The sequence below is a fragment of the Esox lucius genome, chromosome 17 (genome assembly GCF_011004845.1).
Source record: "Esox lucius isolate fEsoLuc1 chromosome 17, fEsoLuc1.pri, whole genome shotgun sequence".
Classification (NCBI taxonomy): domain Eukaryota; kingdom Metazoa; phylum Chordata; class Actinopteri; order Esociformes; family Esocidae; genus Esox; species Esox lucius.
The window spans coordinates 42656664-42675349 of record NC_047585.1 but is presented as its reverse complement, the minus strand read 5'-3'; the positions used below and the strand labels follow the sequence as shown (position 1 = coordinate 42675349).

The following is an 18686-nucleotide window of genomic DNA, read 5'->3' as shown; positions in this document are numbered from 1 at the left end:
AAGGGGGGGGGGGGGGGGGGCTGGAATGTTCTGTGTTCTGAGCAGAAAGTGATATGACCATGTGTAGTTGTAGTGAATAGGAAGAGTTTCTGGAGCTGACCCTGGTCTTGGTCCTTCTCCAGGAGAGTACTGGATCGACCCTAACCAGGGATGCAGCATTGATGCCATCAAGGTGTACTGCAACATGGAGACCGGCGAGTCCTGTGTCCATCCCAAGCCCGCCAGCATCCCCAAGAAGAGCTGGTGGTCCAGCAAGAGCAAGGCCGCCAAACACGTCTGGTTCGGAGAGACCATGAGCGGAGGCTTCCACGTGAGTCCTGATTCCTGACTATGAATCCCCCTATAACCACAGACTGGGCACTGTATTCACTCAGACCCTGTCACAGGTTCCATGCAGTAGCTCTCTTTCGAATCCCATCCTAAAATTTTAGCCGGCAGTGTTTTTTTTAAAGCAGAGATCGTAGTTCACACGGCATCTTCCGTTGTCTTTTCGCTCGATGCCGTTGAAACCAAACCCAGAAGGTGTTTCCCCCCACACACCCGCTCTAACCTCCTGGTCCTCCGGTCTCTCTGCCGTGTAGTTCAGCTACGGAGATGACAGCCTGGCTGCCAACACGGCCAGCATCCAGATGACCTTCCTGCGCCTCCTGTCCACCGAGGCCAGCCAGAGCCTCACCTACCACTGCAAGAACAGCGTGGCCTACATGGACGCTGCCACCGGCAACCTGAAGAAGGCCCTGCTCCTCCAGGGCTCCAACGACGTGGAGATCAGAGCCGAGGGCAACAGCCGCTTCACCTACAGCGTCGTTGAGGACGGCTGCACGGTGAGAGGAATACACAACGAGCACACACACACACACACGCAAACTTTACTTTTAAAGGTAGCTCTGTTGGTAGAGTGTGGTGCCTGCAATGCCAGAGGTTGTGGGTTCGATTCCCCATAGGGGACCTAATCGGAAATGTATGCACTCGCTACTCTAAGTCGCTCTGGATGAGGGCATCAGCAAAATAAAAAGCCTGTCTCCATGACCGCTTGAACATTGCATGTAGTTGTCAATCTCGCTATGAAGAGGATTGAATGACATCTAAGTCTTTCTGTCAGCGAATGCTGTGACTTGGCCGGTCTGTATTTTCTCTGTCATCAGATCATGGTGGCTACAGTGTTGGGCCAGTAACCATATAGGGTCCAGTTTGAGTTGCTAAGCAGACGAGATGAAACATTTAGTGGGCCGTTGAGCACTTCACCCCAATTGCTTCAGTAGGTAGCTCTGGGTAAATAACTCAGATGTTTTTCAGAACAATGTTGGTAATGTGCGTTTGTCCCCCTTTCACAGAAACACACAGGAGACTGGGGCAAGACGGTGATCGAGTACCGGTCACAGAAGACCAGCCGCCTGCCCGTTGTAGACATTGCCCCCATGGATATTGGAGGAGCAGACCAGGAGTTTGGAGTCGATGTTGGCCCAGTCTGCTTCTTGTAAACAAAGGGGGATGAAAAAGAAGGAAAGCGGAGTAAAAATAAAAATATAGATGAGAGAAACACACACTTCTATCAAAAAAAATGAAAGAGAGAAAGATCAAGACACTTTTTAAAAAAAAAAAAAATAACTGGACTTTTTTCTAAGTAAAAAGTGATTTTTCCAACTAAGTCGTACTCCTAGGATGTCTGCACTGAATGACACCGGCAACAATCATCTGTGATCTCATCTGTGATCTCATCGCCTTCCAGTCTCCCTCCATCAGACCCTCCTGACACGGAGCCCTCCCTCCCTCCCTCCACCCCCCCCACCCCCCCCTGTTTCTTCCACCCCCACCCTGAGAGAACCTCCCCGCTAACAAGAAGACACGAGGGAAGAGGAGGAGGAAGGAGAGGAGGAGGGAGGAGAGGAGGAGGTGGCAGGCCAGAGCATGAAAGAAAGATGGCGGAGTTGGTGTTATTTATTTATTGTTACGGTGTGGGTCCCAGGTGTGTAAGGACTGTGTGTGTTACCTTGCTAAAAGGCCCCACGCACAACAACATACATTATATCAGTTCCCCCCTCCCCTGTTTCCTCCATTCCATACCTACTGTCACCCCAAGCCCATCCCAAACGTTGTATGAAATCGAAACCAAATGTCTAGCTGTTTAATAAGTCCAGGTGTTCCTACTTCTGCCACCAAACCAGCGTGTTTCAGAAGGTTTCTGTGTATTATAATAAAGTCAAATGGTGCTATTGTTGTAAAACAAGTCTGTGTTTTTTAATGACCAGAAAATGCTATGTTGGTGATGTATATAATGTATATGTATGTGTGTGTATACATATATATATATATTTATATACAGTTGTCAGAGATGGCATTTCACACTGAAATTATATTTCAGAGTGGTAAATGTCGCTGCCCCGTATCTCCCCAAATCCAAACGTCCTTCTTCGATGTCCAAGGAAACAGAAAAGCATGTTCATTGTTTTTAAGAGACATGTTCAATTTGGAATCAATCCCAGCTTTAAAGTTTTTTTGGTTTGTTTTTGTTTTCTTTTGTTTTTATTATAATATTTTAAGCTACCTCAAGCAACAAAAAAAAGAAACAGCAAGTAATGACCTGTAACCCCCCCCAAGGTGCCCTTTGACCCTTACCTATCCCACTCCACTTCCTCCCATAAGCCCAACTGTCCCCTCACACAGGAAGTGCCCTCTGCCCTGGCAGGAAGTACCCCTGCTCAGGTTGTGTGCCCTATGAACAGGACATGTCCCTCAGGAGGAATGGAGCGGGGCTGTTAGACTTGGTTGAATTCCTTCTCACAGGCAGACCCGAGAGAGTGATGTCACTATTAGACCATCCATCACTCCTTGAACACAGGGGGGTCCTGACTATATGACAGGGGCAGGGCGTGCGTTCATTTGTGAGGGTGTGTATATTTTTTTTATTATTAATAATAATATTATTATTATTGTTAATAATAATGGCATTATTATTAAATATGATGACCATGATTTTGTTTTTGTTACAGTTTTGATTAATGTAAATTGGAAATAAAAGAAAAAACAAGTAACAGATTGTAGTCCCTTTTCATTTTATTTTATTTTATTTTTTTGGTTGTTTGTTTCCATTGGTGCTTCCGACAAGTGTGTATGAAATAACTGGGGAGCTGTTTTCTTCTGTACCCCGAAAGTGTGATTTCCCTTTTTTCTTCATGTTGGTATCGAGTTCCCATAGAAACGTGTACCTTGAATGCGACCTGTGTGTGTGTGTGTGTTGGGGCTAAATGCGTATCTAGGGGCAGGATGCCTTCTCCCAACACACAATGAAAGACAGGTTGTATCATGGTGGACCACCATTTTCTTTTTGTCTTTTTTTTGGGAGAGAGTTGCAAACATTTTAAGTGAGGATGTGGAAGGTTCATGTGATGTTCTACTTTGTATATGTAAGATAGTCTTTCAATATTTTCATATAGTTTCTAAGCATGGTAGATAGAGTAGAAATGGGAAATATTGCCAATCGCAATCATTAGTGACTGTATGAATTCATTGTCATCCTGTGCTTTTTCTTCCATTTTCTTTCCTGACTTTTCACCTTTCACCACAGCAATAAAAGGTAGAAGCATTTCTCTAAACAAAACAGAGCCACGTTTGTTTAATTTTTTTTATATATTTTGTTTTTTCCTAAACTTGGTTTTAAAGTTCATTTAATATTTAATGTATTAGTTTCCAAATCTTTGATGTAATCTTTGTCAGAATAACTATTGACACAAGGAGAGAATACAACTCAACAAGACAAAATACATCACAAATAAAAAAAGTTATGAAAAATTACACAAAAGGAGGCCTGCTTGGTTCTTTTTGCGTTTGGCTCATTGGTATTTCCACAGAATAGTTTTTCTGTCTCTCAAATTGAAGTACAGATTAACTGAAATCTATGACACAAAACGGCTATGCAATAATCACTGACAGCACAGACCTGTCAACTAAAGGTGAAAGGATATAATTTAAAGGGACACTGCTATCAATTAAATCACTAGAAGTGTCAATTAAAAGATATCATTTAAAGGGACTGTTCTATCAATTAAATCACTAGAAGTGTCAATTAAAGGATATCATTTAAAGGGACTGTTCTAACAATTAAAAGACCAGGCTGGTCAATTAAAGGTACACTCTGACAAAAGACGTAGATGGAGAAAGTGTAGAGCTGACATGCAGAACCAGGCCTCTGTAATGTGAAGAGGACCTGTGCACAAGTGTTGCGTATCGCTCATCTGAATCTCCACGGTGCTCATCTTGGCAATGTCATTTCACTGAGTCTACCTTCAAACAAGCAGTGCTTTTATCTAAAGGGTCTAAATTTGTTTATGAAAATATAAAAATCAACATATTCTTAGTTCTTCTAGCCACATTCGCTTTGACCCTGTACAATACAACATCCTACTGGAACGGTTCTCTGACAATACACATCATATTGAATTACTGACCTAGGGTTTCACAACACACGTGTTGTTAATGAATGTTTGAGACAGATTTCACACGGAAACATCTTGACTTTTGACACCATTACTGACAGAAACATATTACAGCTACTTAACATGCGATTGTCTTGGTTTAACGACGACACCGAATAGGCATGTCCAACTGTGGGGAGGCTGGACATGTAATCAATTTCATGTCACAGGCTCACAATTCTTTAGTTCAGGGCGTTAATGAAAATATCTGCCTTTTAAACTCACGTAACATCTGGAAAGCCTAGGAGGACAATATAATTTTTAATGCATTAACCACACAGATGGAAGGTGAGAACGCCTGGCTTAAAAAAAGACACCTTCAAAGGATGAATTAGGATTCATGGAAACAAGCCGTTCATGAAGAAACCTTTCATTCATCTGATCATCATTAACAAAGATAATGTTAATAATTAATCATTTTCTTAATTAAATCTGTCTGCTGTCGAGACAACTGATTACCGCGCCGTCATGCTCTGGTTTCTTCTATATTCTGCCACTTTTAGTGATGATTGCTTGCAGTAACTGCGGGGCCATTGTGTGCCTGAAATACTGATCCAGTCTCAGAGTCGGGCTACATTCTGAATAGCAGGAAGGAATGTATATTGTGAGGATCGAGGATTCTCCGATGATGATTGGATATTTCTGACTCAGTGACATTGTAGGGTCAGAGGTTCAAGGGCTGGACCAGACTGTGCAACATGCTACATCCCATATGAACCTTGTTGGTTCAGTACAGACACACTGATCAGGCTTCCAATGTCTTTTCTGTTCTAACAAAAGAAGCCAAGGTCACTGAGAACCAGCCATGATGAAGATAATAGCCAACAGTTTTGATGGTGGTAAGACGGAAGTTAGGTTAAATGTCTTTGAGACTCTTGCAACAGACTTGCCAGCAATCACATAATTTGGCTCTGAGTAAAAATTGTCATTTCAGTTATTATTTTTGTACACTATTAAAGTCATATGCTCCAATCAATACAAAATACATTAGTAAAATACAACAAATACAAATATATTTAAAAAATGTGAAACTATTAAAGATAAAAAGTAATTATTATTAAGAAAAAGACCATTAAGTTGTAGCAAAAAGAAAATATTGTAAACATTTCAAGCCAGAGATATTACAGAGGAGCAGAATCAATTAGCCTAAAAAAGTTAAATTAAATAGAAATGTTTATTGGTTTCAGCGGAATTACTTCTGGGAGTCCTTTGGTTCAAGTCCTTATTGTGGGCCGTTGAGGAGACATGTTTTGTATGAGGAGATATGAGGAGATGTTTTATATGAGGAGACATGTTTTGTAACTTACCATAAAAAAAAAAAAACTGCAATATTCGTACATAGCTCCAGCAAGGCTCCAACTTCCTTAGCACCAAGCTGGTCACCGCGGTCAAGTTTTGAAGCTTGATAGCGCTGCTTGCTGGCGAGTTGCTGACCCTGTGGGCAACGCACGTCATCATCCTGGCGAGTGGAGGTGTCTGGTCTCATTGCGCTCCAGTTTGCAAAGCTAATTGTCTTTGACCTCACACTACTCAACCAGATAAGTTCTGGGTTGGGAGGAGCAGTGCGGAACAAAGCGCAGATGCCACAATCTTCACCTTTTCTGAATCCATTTGAGACCCAGCGGTAGATACAAGTGGATATGGCAAAAATGGCAAAGGAAGAAAAAGCGGGTAAAAACAAAAGAAAGGCAATAAACAAACCAATCAAAAACCAGTGCTTAAGGTGTCTGGTTCTGTCTGTGTTTTCTTCGGACTGGGCAAACTCTTCAGGTACTCCAAATGTCTTCTGGTCTCAGCCTGGTTCTGCCGAACGTAATAGACCACATAGACAATCACCATGAAGAACCAGACAAACATGGTCACTAGCATGGCCACGTCCGTGGTTTTCCTGTGGAGGCTACAGAAGTTCACCCCGGAGTCGAGCAGCTTAACCAAGGGTTGACCAGAGTGCTCCGAGGTCCCTCCCGGGTCCTCCCAGCGACTCCCCTCCCCGGGGCCCCTCGTCGAGCTCTCGCACAAGATCCCGTTGATCGTCTCCGGCTCGAGATGCAACGTCCTCATCAGCTCCTGGAGGGCACAGTCGCAGTGCCATGGGTTGTGGTAGAGGCGAGTCACTGCCCGCGTGTAGCCGAAGTCGTGCCGGCTCACCATGCGTAGCTGATTGTGGCTGAGGTCGAGGAGGCGGAGCTCCGGGGTCAAGTGCCGCAGGGCGCCGGAGGACAGCGAGTCGATGCGGTTGTGGGAGAGGTAGAGGTCTCGCAGCTGGGTGAGTTCCCTGGAGGAAGAGGACGATAAGAGGAAGAACGATAACTACGTAATCTGCCTCGTGGCCATTTTGGGTTTTCTAATTTGCTATCATATCCTTGCCCAACCTCACATAATGTTAATGTAATCCCTATGACAAAGGCGAGGCAAATCTGGAGAGCGTTGGTATAGCATAGGATCAGGCCATGATATGAAATAATAATCTGGAGAGCGTTGGTATAGCATAGGATCAGGCCATGATATGAAATAATAATCTGGAGAGCGTTGGTATAGCATAGGATCAGGCCATGATATGAAATAATAATCTGGAGAGCGTTGGTATAGCATAGGATCAGGCCATGATATGAAATAATAATCTGGAGAGCGTTGGTATAGCATAGGATCAGGCCATGATATGAAATAATAATCTGGAGAGCGTTGGTATAGCATAGGATCAGGCCATGATATGAAATAATTGCTTTATTGTATGAACTTTGTATTGTATGAACTCGAACATGAACTTAATAAATTAATTAATTCTGATGAAAAGTATTTTACTCATATGGGAAGATTTTAATTAAAGCTTTTAGATATTGATCAACGTAATGAATGCTCCTCATTTTTCATGCATATTTTTGGGTATTGAGCAACTACTAAAGCTTTCTGGACCGTGATGCCTGCCCTGACTCCAGCACTGGCGACGGCGAGCATATTTAGTTGTATTAGGAAAAAGTGTCAGTATGTTCTTTCTATTATGCTCATGAATAATGTTGGTGACAACCCCAATTATTAACAAGTATTACAAAGAAACCTGAATAATGTTGGCAGCTTCAACGGCGCGTGAGAAATCAATTCTTCAAAGTAATGCTCAATGGTATCTGTACATCAGAGTGATCAACTGCCAGAATAAATGGAGCTGCATTTGAGAGCATATCTAGCTGGTTCAAGGCTCTTGCATACATACATAATAAAATGTAAGATTCTTTCTGTTTTATTGTTGTTTGAAATAAAGTCAGTTGGAATGCAAGTTTAGGTTGTTTGTTTGTTTTGTTCTCCCCTATGGGTACTGCTTTTCTGTACTGCTTAATTATTTCTATAAAATAAAATTTGTTGTGAAATAAAAACATTTAAATCGGGAACGAAAGTCAAATCGGGAACTATATTTTTATGGTATTGTCATGCATATATGAACAAAGGAAAAAATATCTAATTACATAAAAGGAGCAGGGTGAATAACAATCCAATTATGACACTGTAAAAACTCTTCCTTGCCTGAAGGCGCCCTCGGGGAGCGAGTGGATGTAGTTTCTCTCCAGGTGGAGGGTGACTGTGTCCGGAGGGATGCCCTGGGGGAACTCCCGGAGCCCAGCGTCTGCACACTGCACCAGGCTGCTCTCCCACACACAGTGGCAGCTGTCCGGGCACTGGGAGGCCACTAGAGGGAGGAAGGGGAGGAGGAGCAGGGCGACGAGCCAGCCTGCCAGGCCTCCAGCCAGGCTCGTCCCGACACCCAGGTCCTTCTGGGTCCCAGTCCCCATCCAGTGCTCCAGTCCTCTCTCCTTCCCTCTCAATTTCCCCAACCCTCTCCCCAGTCCTCTCCCTGGCTCCTTTTCATCTCCTTTGTGACATCTAGTCCACCCACTGGGACACATGGCTTCACCATAACCCCAGACACAGCCCAGGTTTAGAGGGACACGCCAGGGCCAGCTGAGCCTGGGGAAACACCAGAGAAAACAGGGTGAACATGAACACAGAACCTCCACAATGTACAGAAGTTCACACAGAACACCCATATTTAATGGTGTTGTAAAAGACAGAAGGAACATCCGCTGGTGTTGCAGAGAAAGACAGAAGGAACATCCCAAAGTGTTGTAGAGAAAGACAGAAGGAACATCCCAAAGTGTTGTAGACAAAGACAGAAGGAACATCCCAAAGTGTTGTAGAGAAAGACAGAAGGAACATCCCATGGTGTTGTAGAGAAAGACAGGAGGAACATCCCATGGTGTTGTGGAGAAAGACAGAAGGAACATCCCATGGTGTTGTAGAGAAAGACAGAAGGAACATCCCAAAGTGTTGTAGAGAAAGACAGAAGGAACATCCCATGGTGTTGTAGTGAAAGACAGAAGGAACATCCCAAAGTGTTGTAGAGAAAGACAGAAGGAACATCCCATGGTGTTGCAGAGAAAGACAGAAGGAACATCCCATGGTGTTGTAGAGAAAGACAGAAGGAACATCCCATGGTGTTGCAGAGAAAGACAGAAGGAACATCCCATGGTGTTGTAGTGAAAGACAGAAGGAACATCCCAAAGTGTTGTAGTGAAAGACAGAAGGAACATCCCAAAGTGTTGCAGAGAAAGACAGAAGGAACATCCCATGGTGTTGTAGAGAAAGACAGAAGGAACATCCCATGGTGTTGCAGAGAAAGACAGAAGGAACATCCCATGGTGTTGTAGTGAAAGACAGAAGGAACATCCCATGGTGTTGTAGTGAAAGACAGAAGGAACATCCCAAAGTGTTGTAGAGAAAGACAGAAGGAACATCCCATGGTGTTGCAGAGAAAGACAGAAGGAACATCCCATGGTGTTGTAGAGAAAGACAGAAGGAACATCCCATGGTGTTGCAGAGAAAGACAGAAGGAACCTCACAGGGTGAAGGAGAGTAAGCATTGTGGGTAATTTACTGAAGAACACAGAAAACAAACTTTCAGTGGCTTTGAGCCCAGAGCCCAATATCAATGTTCTATAATTGTTCACCTGGGAAATAACAGCTTGTTCTGTAATGGCAATGATTTAACCCAAAAGACTTAGAAGATAACGACCGGAAGGTTAAAATATCCTCATCAAAATCACACTAGAGACTAGGTACACAACGATGTGGGGTGTAGGTTTGTCTGCGTCTCTTCCTGGTTAAAGACACAGTCAGTGATAAAGAATGAAAGATGGAGAGAGGGAGAGAGCGAGGGAACAGACAGCAGGAGAGCGAGAGAGAGATGCAAGAAAGAGAGAGGGAGGGGAGAATGGGAGAGAAATTGAAGAGACAGAAGCGATAACCAGAGATGCACGAGAGAGTTGAGAGGGAGGGGCTAGTGAGAGCACAAGTGAGAGAGCAAGGGAGCTAAAGAGAGAGGAAAAACCAGAGTGGAGAAACAGAAAGTAAATAAGAGGGAAAGAGATAGAGAAGTACAGGATGACAGACAGGAAGCTATGGTTGAGAAACATAAAGGTCACTGCATAACGGAGGGAATGAAAACGTAAAGCAGATTAAAGCCATTCATCTGAAAACTCTTGACATCACGCTTGACGACCTGCCACATCGAGAGAGTGAAAAATCACTGGTTGTGCCTCATTGTTGAGATTAAAGCTTGAAAAAAATGTAAGCAATACTTCATGAGAAGGTGTAGTATACGGCCATCACACATAAATCTTGCATCATCTTTAATTTGATCTTTTTAACTTTTTAATATATTTACTCTTTAATTCTACCCACAAACACTTAGAGTGCATTCATGTTAAGATTGCTAGGTGGCACATCCACACAACCCAGAACAGAGATGTGGGCTGATTAATGTGCCGGGTCTGCATGCCTGTGGGTGTGACATCACATCCTGTTTTACACTTTTAAAGGTAATGTACAGTGGGTACAGAAAGTCACCGCCGCTTTCAAAATGTTTTGTTGCCTTACAGCCTGAAATGTTAAATCAGACTTTTTCCACCTTTAGTTACACACAGGCCACAATATAGTTTTTTCGTACATTTAAAAAAAATCTTTTCACTTTAACTTGTGAGTAGATAAAAAGTGGGCGGTGACATTCTGTACACACTGTAAGCCATGGTTATGACATGACATCCCTTTCCACCACTGTAATTGCATTGGTTATCAGTTAGTAACAGCACCAACAAGACATCTCCAGGGTTTGTGGTATATTGCCCCAGGATGCGGCATCCCTAGAAAAAGCCTCTTCGTCGTGGTAACTGATATTGCCAGTATGTTATTCCTACACCCTCAATCACACGCACACACACACACACGCACACACGCACACACACGCACACGCACACACACGCACACAACCTCCCTCCCACACATCTGACAAGCAGGACATTATTTACACTCATTCGTTTACTATTGTATTTATGTCCCCTTAATCATGTTCCACTAAGGATCGATCTGTAGGTTTATGGGCACATTAGGACTCTGCCCCCTCAACAGTCTCCTTTTCCAGTGCACTAAGAAGGGAACAGCATCCTACTCCAGTGCACTAAGAAGGGACCAGCATCCTACTCCAGTGCACTAAGAAGGGAACAGCATCCTACTCCAGTGCACTAAGAAGGGAACAGCATCCTACTCCAGTGCACTAAGAAGGGACCAGCATCCTACTCCAGTGCACTAAGAAGGGAACAGCATCCTACTCCAGTGCACTAAGAAGGGAACAGCATCCTACTCCAGTGCACTAAGAAGGGACCAGCATCCTACTCCAGTGCACTATGAAGGGAACAGCATCCTACTCCAGTGCACTAAGAAGGGACCAGCATCCTACTCCAGTGCACTAAGAAGGGACCAGCATCCTACTCCAGTGCACTAAGAAGGGAACAGCATCCTACTCCAGTGCACTAAGAAGGGACCAGCATCCTACTCCAGTGCACTAAGAAGGGACCAGCATCCTACTCCAGTGCACAAAGAAGGGACCAGCATCCTACTCCAGTGCACTAAGAAGGGAACAGCATCCTACTCCAGTGCACTAAGAAGGGACCAGCATCCTACTCCAGTGCACTAAGAAGGGACCGGCATCCTACTCCAGTGCACTAAGAAGGGACCAGCATCCTACTCCAGGGCACTAAGAAGGGAACAGCATCCTACTCCAGTGCACAAAGAAGGGACCAGCATCCTACTCCAGTGCACTAAGAAGGGAACAGCATCCTACTCCAGTGCACTAAGAAGGGACCAGCATCCTACTCCAGTGCACTAAGAAGGGAACAGCATCCTACTCCAGTGCACTAAGAAGGGAACAGCATCCTACTCCAGGGCACTAAGAAGGGAATAGCATCCAACTCCAGTGCACTAAGAAGGGACCGGCATCCTACTCCAGTGCACTAAGAAGGGACCAGCATCCTACTCCAGTGCACTAAGAAGGGACCAGCATCCTACTCCAGTGCACTAAGAAGGGACCAGCATCCTACTCCAGTGCACTAAGAAGGGAACAGCATCCTACTCCAGTGCACTAAGAAGGGACCAGCATCCTACTCCAGTGCACTAAGAAGGGACCAGCATCCTACTCCAGTGCACTAAGAAGGGACCAGCATCCTACTCCAGTGCACTAAGAAGGGACCAGCATCCTACTCCAGTGCACTAAGAAGGGACCAGGGTTAATTGAGTCCACCCACCACATCAGCCCCGGCGGATTCGATGGCTGAGAACCACTATTGCTCTACCAGGGGCAGGGGGGTCAGTCCAGCATGACAGTTAGACCAGCCCATGGCAGGACGAGACAGTGACACTGCATCGGCTGGCATGGAACGGTCCAATGGGACCTGTCGAAGCAAACCTGTCACAGCGGACTTGACGAAGCGGGCCTGTCTGAGTGTTAACTATTGTTAACTAGGCAGAGTCCACTAGGACTCTGTTGGGCAGCTGGTCAGAATGTCTACATTATGTGGTATTTGTACTGCAGTTGCCCCCCCCTCGGTCTAAAGTAGGGTCCGTGTCCAAAGTAGTGCACTTCATAGTTAATTAGATTTGGAACACAGTCACGTTGGAGTCTGGGCCGAAGCATAAAGCCTGTTATTACATTAAAGACACTCTGGCAGGGTTTGAGTTTATCAGCCAGCCAAGCCTGGAAAACCTAAGTGCTTACAACATTGTATTAAAGGATGAGAAATAAATCATTGCTTAGGAAGAGGTTACATACATGTAGATAGGTAGAAAGTAGGTCCTGACTATAATGGAAGTTTTAAAAGAACTGCTCTTTTTCTGTCCCTCAAATTTCTCGTCTGGATTTTTTAAATCCCAATGGAGCCTTCCAGTGAAAACGTTTTCCGGGCCCTGTTCAAAATCTCTACTGTGCTTTGTTGGATCTATCCCTTCTGGGCATTGATCGATCCATCCCTATGGGTCTTCGACCAATCTACCCCTACTGGGCTGGGTCGGGCATATCCCCCAGTGTTCATTGCTGGAACAATCATCTCATAGGGTTTGTTGTATCTATCTCTGCTAATCAACATTCCACGCATGCTTTAAAACAGACACTGAAGGCACTGAAGTGTTGTCATTTCAAAATGGTGAAACCAATATGTACACAAATTCCCTAAGTCTCTGGGCGTTACCTGAATTGAGGTGTAGAAAAAGGTATATATATACATTCTGGTTTACCTATTTCAAAGAAAGTGTCATAAGTAATTGCATAAAACCTCCCTTACAATGTAAACTTCAAGGAGACATGCTTAACTTAGTCCCAAGATGTGGAAGTTAGCTCATTAAAGTAAACACTCATTATACTCACTGTAGCTTTCAGTTGAAATGTATCTAACGTAAAATAGTGGTGGAAAAGGTTTGAAACCCCTGGTAGACAGGTATAATTCCATGTTCTGGAGTTTTAGAGATATTTACTTGATCTATTATTTTGAGCAGTCAAAACTGGTTTCACTGGTCAAATATATTTTAGGGAAGTTAATTATAGAACGTCTGCAATAGTAGAGGTAAATAAACATGCACATTTACTCCGGACGTCAATATAACATTCGGAATCTTTAGTCTGGAGAAAAGAGGAATTCACATGTTTTCTACTTTAGATGCTATATACAGGTGCTGGTCATATAATTAGAATATCCTCAGAAAGTTGATTTATGTCAGTAATTCCATTCAAAAAGTGAAACTTGTATATTACATTCATTCATTCATTACACACAGACTGATATATTTCAAATGTTTATTTCTTTAAATTGGGATGATTATAACTGACAACTAATGAAAATCCCAAATTCAGTATCTCCAAAAATTTGAATATTACTTAAGACCAATACAAAAAAAAAGATTTTTAGAAATGTTGGCCAAAGTATGAAAAATGAACATGAAAAGTATGAGCATGTACAGCACTCAATACTTAGTTGGGGCTCCTTTTGCCTGAATTACTGCAGCGATGCGGCGTGGCATGGAGTCGATCAGTCTGTGGCACTGCTCAGGTGTTATGAGAGCCCAGGTTGCTCTGATAGTGGCCTTCAGCTCTTCTGCATTGTTGGGTCTGGCGTATCGCATCTTCCTCTTCACAATACCCCATAGATTTTCTATAGGCTTAAGGTCAGGCGAGTTTGCTGACCAATTAAGAACAGGGATACCACGGTCCTTAAACCAGGTACTGGTAGCTTAGGCACTGTGTGCAGGTGCCAAGTCCTGTTGGAAAATGAAATCTGCATCTCCATAAAGTTGGTCAGCAGCAGGAAGCATGAAGTGCTCTAAAACTTCCTGTTTGACGGCTGCGTTGACCTTGGACCTCAGAAAACACAGTGGACCAACACCAGCAATTGACATGGCACCCCAAACCATCACTGACTGTGGAAACTTTACACTGGACTTCAAGCAACATGGATTCTGTGCCTCTCCTCTCTTCCTCCAGACTCTGGGACCTTGATTTCCAAAGGAAATGCAAAATATACTTTCATCAGAGAACATAACTTTGGATCACTCAGCAGCAGTCCAGTCCTTTTTGTCTTTAGCCCAGGCGAGACGCTTCTGACGCTGTGTCTTCAAGAGTGGCTTGACACGAGGAATGCAACAGCTGAAACCCATGTCTTGCATACGTCTGTGCGTGGTGGTTCTTGAAGAACTGACTCCAGCTGCAGTCCACTCTTTGTGGTAATCCCTATTGCTTATACACTTTTTTCTACCACATCTTTTCCTTCCCTTCGCCTCTCTATTAATGTGTTTGGACACAGAGCTCTGTGAACAGCCAGCCTCTTTAGCTATGACCTTTTGTGTCTTGCCCTCCTTGTGCAAGGTGTCAATGGTCGTCTTTTGGACAGCTGTCAAGTCAGTAGTCTTCCCCATGATTGTGTTGCCTACAAAACTAGACTGAGAGACCATTTAAAGGCCTTTGCAGGTGTTTTGAGTTAATTAGCTGATTAGAGTGTGGCACCAGGTGTCTTCAATATTGAACCAATTCACAATATTCTAATTTTCTGAGATACTGAATTTGGGGTTTTCATTAGTTGTCAGTTATAATCATCAACATTTAAAAAAATAAACACTCGAAATATATCAGTCTGAGTGGAATGAATGTATACATTATACACGTTTCCCTTTTTGAATGGAATTACTGAAATAAATCAACTTTTTGATGATATTCAAATTATATGTCCAGCACCTGTAGTTTTGAAACCGTACACGCCAGAGGAAACACACTCTCCAGCCTGTCACCTCAATTAAACTTCAAGGCATTCAAGCCACCACAATAATACTCTATTATAAATCCCCCCAATCTCGGACGAATGTGGCCACCGGCCAAATTTTCAAATTGTGGGTCACTGATGACATTACGCTAATAGGGGCACTAACAAGCGATTAAAACTATAAACTGGGCATGGTCACACCCCTCACCCTGTCTGACTCGTGGAACTGAATTACAGCAACCACTGGCGCAGGTTAAACCACTCACAGAAGTTTGCCTTTAGGTTTTGGTTAACCAGTTTACAAGCTTTTTTTTTACGTGCCTCTGGACACAGTCCATCTATATTTATTGATCCGCTGGTCAGCGGAACAATGCAAAATGTTGTTGTTGTGCAGAAAGGTGATGAACTCTTGTAATCTTCACCCAGGCATGGCCAAAAGAGGACTGGGCTTCTTGCTGTTGCTGCTCTTTTGGGTGTCAAGCCTGGCATCGGCATATGCACTCTGTGACAGTTGGTGATGTAAAAAGGGCTTTAAAAAAATCTATTTGATCGACTCGATATAAAAATCTGGCATTTACAAAATGACACTGGCTGCATTATTTATGAAGGACACGATTACAGTGCCTTTGTATAATGTGTAGATAGGTGTTGTTTTTTATAGATTGTATTTTAAATTAAATTGAATTTAAACCATGCAACACATCAGCATGGATCTACGGCACTGCGGGTTGAATGAAGCCCTTAATCTCATGATTTGAACCAGCCTGGGATATTTGCACATGCTGGCTTAACAAGGAGAGGCAAACTTCAGTCAGAATATGACGCTTCCATCTGTTTCATCTGTCTGTTAAATGAAGGAAAGAACCGAAGAAGGAATGTTTACCTTGGTCAGAAAAAGTAGCCCAGGACTAATCCAAACGGTTTTCCATTGACTAAGTCATAATTGTTCTTCTCTTTTGGCTTTTGGTAGAATCTCGGCTGCAATTTCAGTGGCGTGTCATTTAACTGTGCCCTGTCTACTGTTCATACAAATACACAAGTAATAGCATCCTATGTGTGTAATTTAATGTCACTTCTCCACACATTCAGATGGACTACCAAAAGATAAGGGAGTGCTTTCATTGTTTTCAGATGACTGTGACCTATATCTCAGTCACATGTAGCTGACTGACACCAGTTCTCCCTTGGTGTGACAGCTGCTGTGTCCTCGAAGCGCAGGAGACTGCCAGGCATTAGAATGTCCACCTGGTAGTTTAACCCACACCAGAAACCCAAAAACCTGTTGTGAAAGGGGCTTCTGAAGTTTGAAATGTCCACATGATAGGTGAATAACCTATCGACATTACTGTATACTTTTGTTATTACTTGTTTTTTATTGATTTCATGCTATCTATTTTTGTTTTATTGTTTATTTGTCAAACGATGCTCCAGCCACGCTTTTCGCAACAACAACGTCCACAGAATGCTTGTGGTGTCCGTCTCTCTGGCGGACACAGAGAGCATTTTCACAAACCCATCAACCCACTAAATAGAGCAGATATTCCGGGAAACTGACCGCACCAATTAACACACTTGAAAACAATAAACTGGTGTCTTTCACTCCACAAGAATAATAGTTAAAGCCAGAGAGTGAGACCGAGAAGATATAGAGAAAGGGGAAGGAAGAGAGATAGAGGAGAATGTGATGACAGCCCGATGGTGTTATCAAATCCCATTTCCTCAGGGCAGGTGATAGCCAGAAAAGCCGAGAGGGTGAAAGCTATATTAAGTGCGCGTATAGTAGAAATACAGGCTATAGTATTCCAATTAAGTAGCAAACGAAATAATTTAATGTTTTGAGTAGTTTAAAATAATTTAGGACTAACTGATATAAAGGCATAGTAATCTACGAATATAATAACTCAGGAATAAGTCTAAACATCTCGAAAAAATATACGATATGAAAATATGTTTTGTCATATAAAACCTAAATAACTTTATCCCACAGTGGATGTATTGATAAAATAATAATAACAATAATGAAAACAAAAATTATTACGTAATTACCTACCCGTAACATTTAAATTGATTCGACGCTGCGGGTTCGCAAAGATGCCACGGATAGAGATTTGTTTTATAGCGTGGTTATTCGTATGACAACATGTCAGAGAGTCCAGTTGTAATTATAGTAGACAGAAGAGAGATTTTTTTCGAGATAGTAAAGCCGTGTCCACTCCTCATAGTGCCAAATTGATCACTGTTGTTAAAGTGACTACGAAGCTACTTCAAAATAAAATGAAAATCTCAACTATCTCTTTCGCGCACCAATTTTTTCTCTCTCCTATCTGACACGCACACACACACACACAAACACACTTTCTCGGTCTTAAAGGGCAAGTTGCGTCATTGTCTCATCCAGTTGACTGCGTACAGTATTACATTTTCTTTTATAAAAATGAATGTTCAACCGCACCCATTATGTTTCTTACAAAGTAATAAAGATTACAATAATTGTTGAACACAACAAACCCAACTTAGTAAATAGTTTTGAGTTCTAATTTGATTTTGCTTTAATGCCTGACTAACCATTATTATTCAAAGAAACGTGGAAACTCTAATATTATAAATCAAAAAATTAAAATAACGTTATAGTAAATTTAGTTTTACGTTCGATATTCGAAGTTTGCTTGTAAATATCACTGTCACCAAACGTCTTATAAAGACTCACAGTAATGTATATAGAATCAGATTAAGGGAGAGAGCAGGAGACCATTTGCATGGTCCATTTCGTTTTCTAAAATCGATTTTACGTTATTTTCAATGGGGGAATATTAGTGGTTGAGGCTAAGGGACCATCTTAAAAGTACAATGGCAGATTATTTCTTCACCTATGCAATTTAAAAAGGTTTAATATTTTCCTAGTACAAATAAAAGTAAATAAAATATAATAAAAACAAATTAGCTTGCCTAAAATATTTTACAGGTACTTTTTAGTTGATGACAATCCCAAATACATCTAAAACAACTTCGACTTTTGTCCATTGAAGTCCTTATCCTAAGTACAGCCATTATAATTGCTGTTTTTAATTTCACTGATTTTACTAGTGCCCTAAAAATGTACTATGCAGGCGAGTAGTGTACTAGTCAGAAAGGCCACTAAGAACCCTATGGCAACTTCCGAGGAACAACAGGTAGGAAACACCACGTTTTGGAACAATGGCCCAGGGCCCTGGTTTCCCGACGACGGTTTAACGAGGCACGTAGCCTTAAGGTGTACTTTGTTACTAACGTCTGTTTCCCAAACCCTCACGTACTTGGCTCTTTATAAAGTGCTTTATAAGTGCTACGTTACGGATGTTTGGAAAGGAATTAGGGCATGTTTGGGGTTTGAAATGGAATTAGGCCATTAATACGTTTTTGCTGGAGCTGGCCAAGAAGAGCGCATGTCATTCACGAATGAAAGAAAAAAAGTTTGTTGTTTTGCCATGAAAGAAAAAAATAAGTTCTTACTCAGTGAAATGAAATAACTTTGTCAGACTCGCTAGCAATTGCTCAATTCTTATGACTATCCCAGTAAGTTAGTAAATACCGGTAAAGCTTATTACTGGCTAAT

The 18686-nt window shown here is 42.6% G+C and overlaps 2 protein-coding genes across 3 annotated transcripts in view; one reads left to right on the top strand and one right to left on the bottom strand.

The window, feature by feature from the left end:
• The window catches only part of LOC105016702 (collagen alpha-1(II) chain), a 56770-nt gene extending 53804 nt beyond the window's left edge, over positions 1–2966 (top strand). For both annotated transcript variants that reach the window (XM_029114062.2, XM_029114061.2), the window contains 3 exons: positions 123–310; positions 582–824; positions 1335–2966. In XM_029114062.2, coding sequence (XP_028969895.1) covers positions 123–310; positions 582–824; positions 1335–1481 — 578 coding nt within the window. In that variant the 3' untranslated portion in view covers positions 1482–2966. The remainder of the gene's footprint in view (positions 1–122; positions 311–581; positions 825–1334) is intronic.
• A 2588-nt stretch (positions 2967–5554) lies between these two features.
• Positions 5555–17399, bottom strand: LOC105016701 (leucine-rich repeat-containing protein 3). Its single transcript, XM_034287489.1, has 3 exons — positions 17145–17399; positions 7989–8429; positions 5555–6747 (listed from the first exon to the last, which is right to left on the bottom strand). Exons 2-3 carry the CDS (start codon positions 8366–8368, stop codon positions 6177–6179), a joined length of 951 nt encoding a protein of 316 aa, XP_034143380.1. The 5' UTR covers positions 8369–8429; positions 17145–17399; the 3' UTR covers positions 5555–6176.
• Positions 17400–18686: the final 1287 nt, after the last annotated feature.

Excerpts from the sequence above, each read along its gene's own strand:
- LOC105016701 (XM_034287489.1), bottom strand. The coding sequence starts at position 8,368 with ATGTGTCCCAGTGGGTGGACTAGATGTCACAAAGGAGATGAAAAGGAG. Across the intron at positions 6,748-7,988 it reads CTCCCCGAGGGCGCCTTCAG|GGAACTCACCCAGCTGCGAG; the intron begins GCAAGGAAGAGT and ends CTCTTCCTCCAG.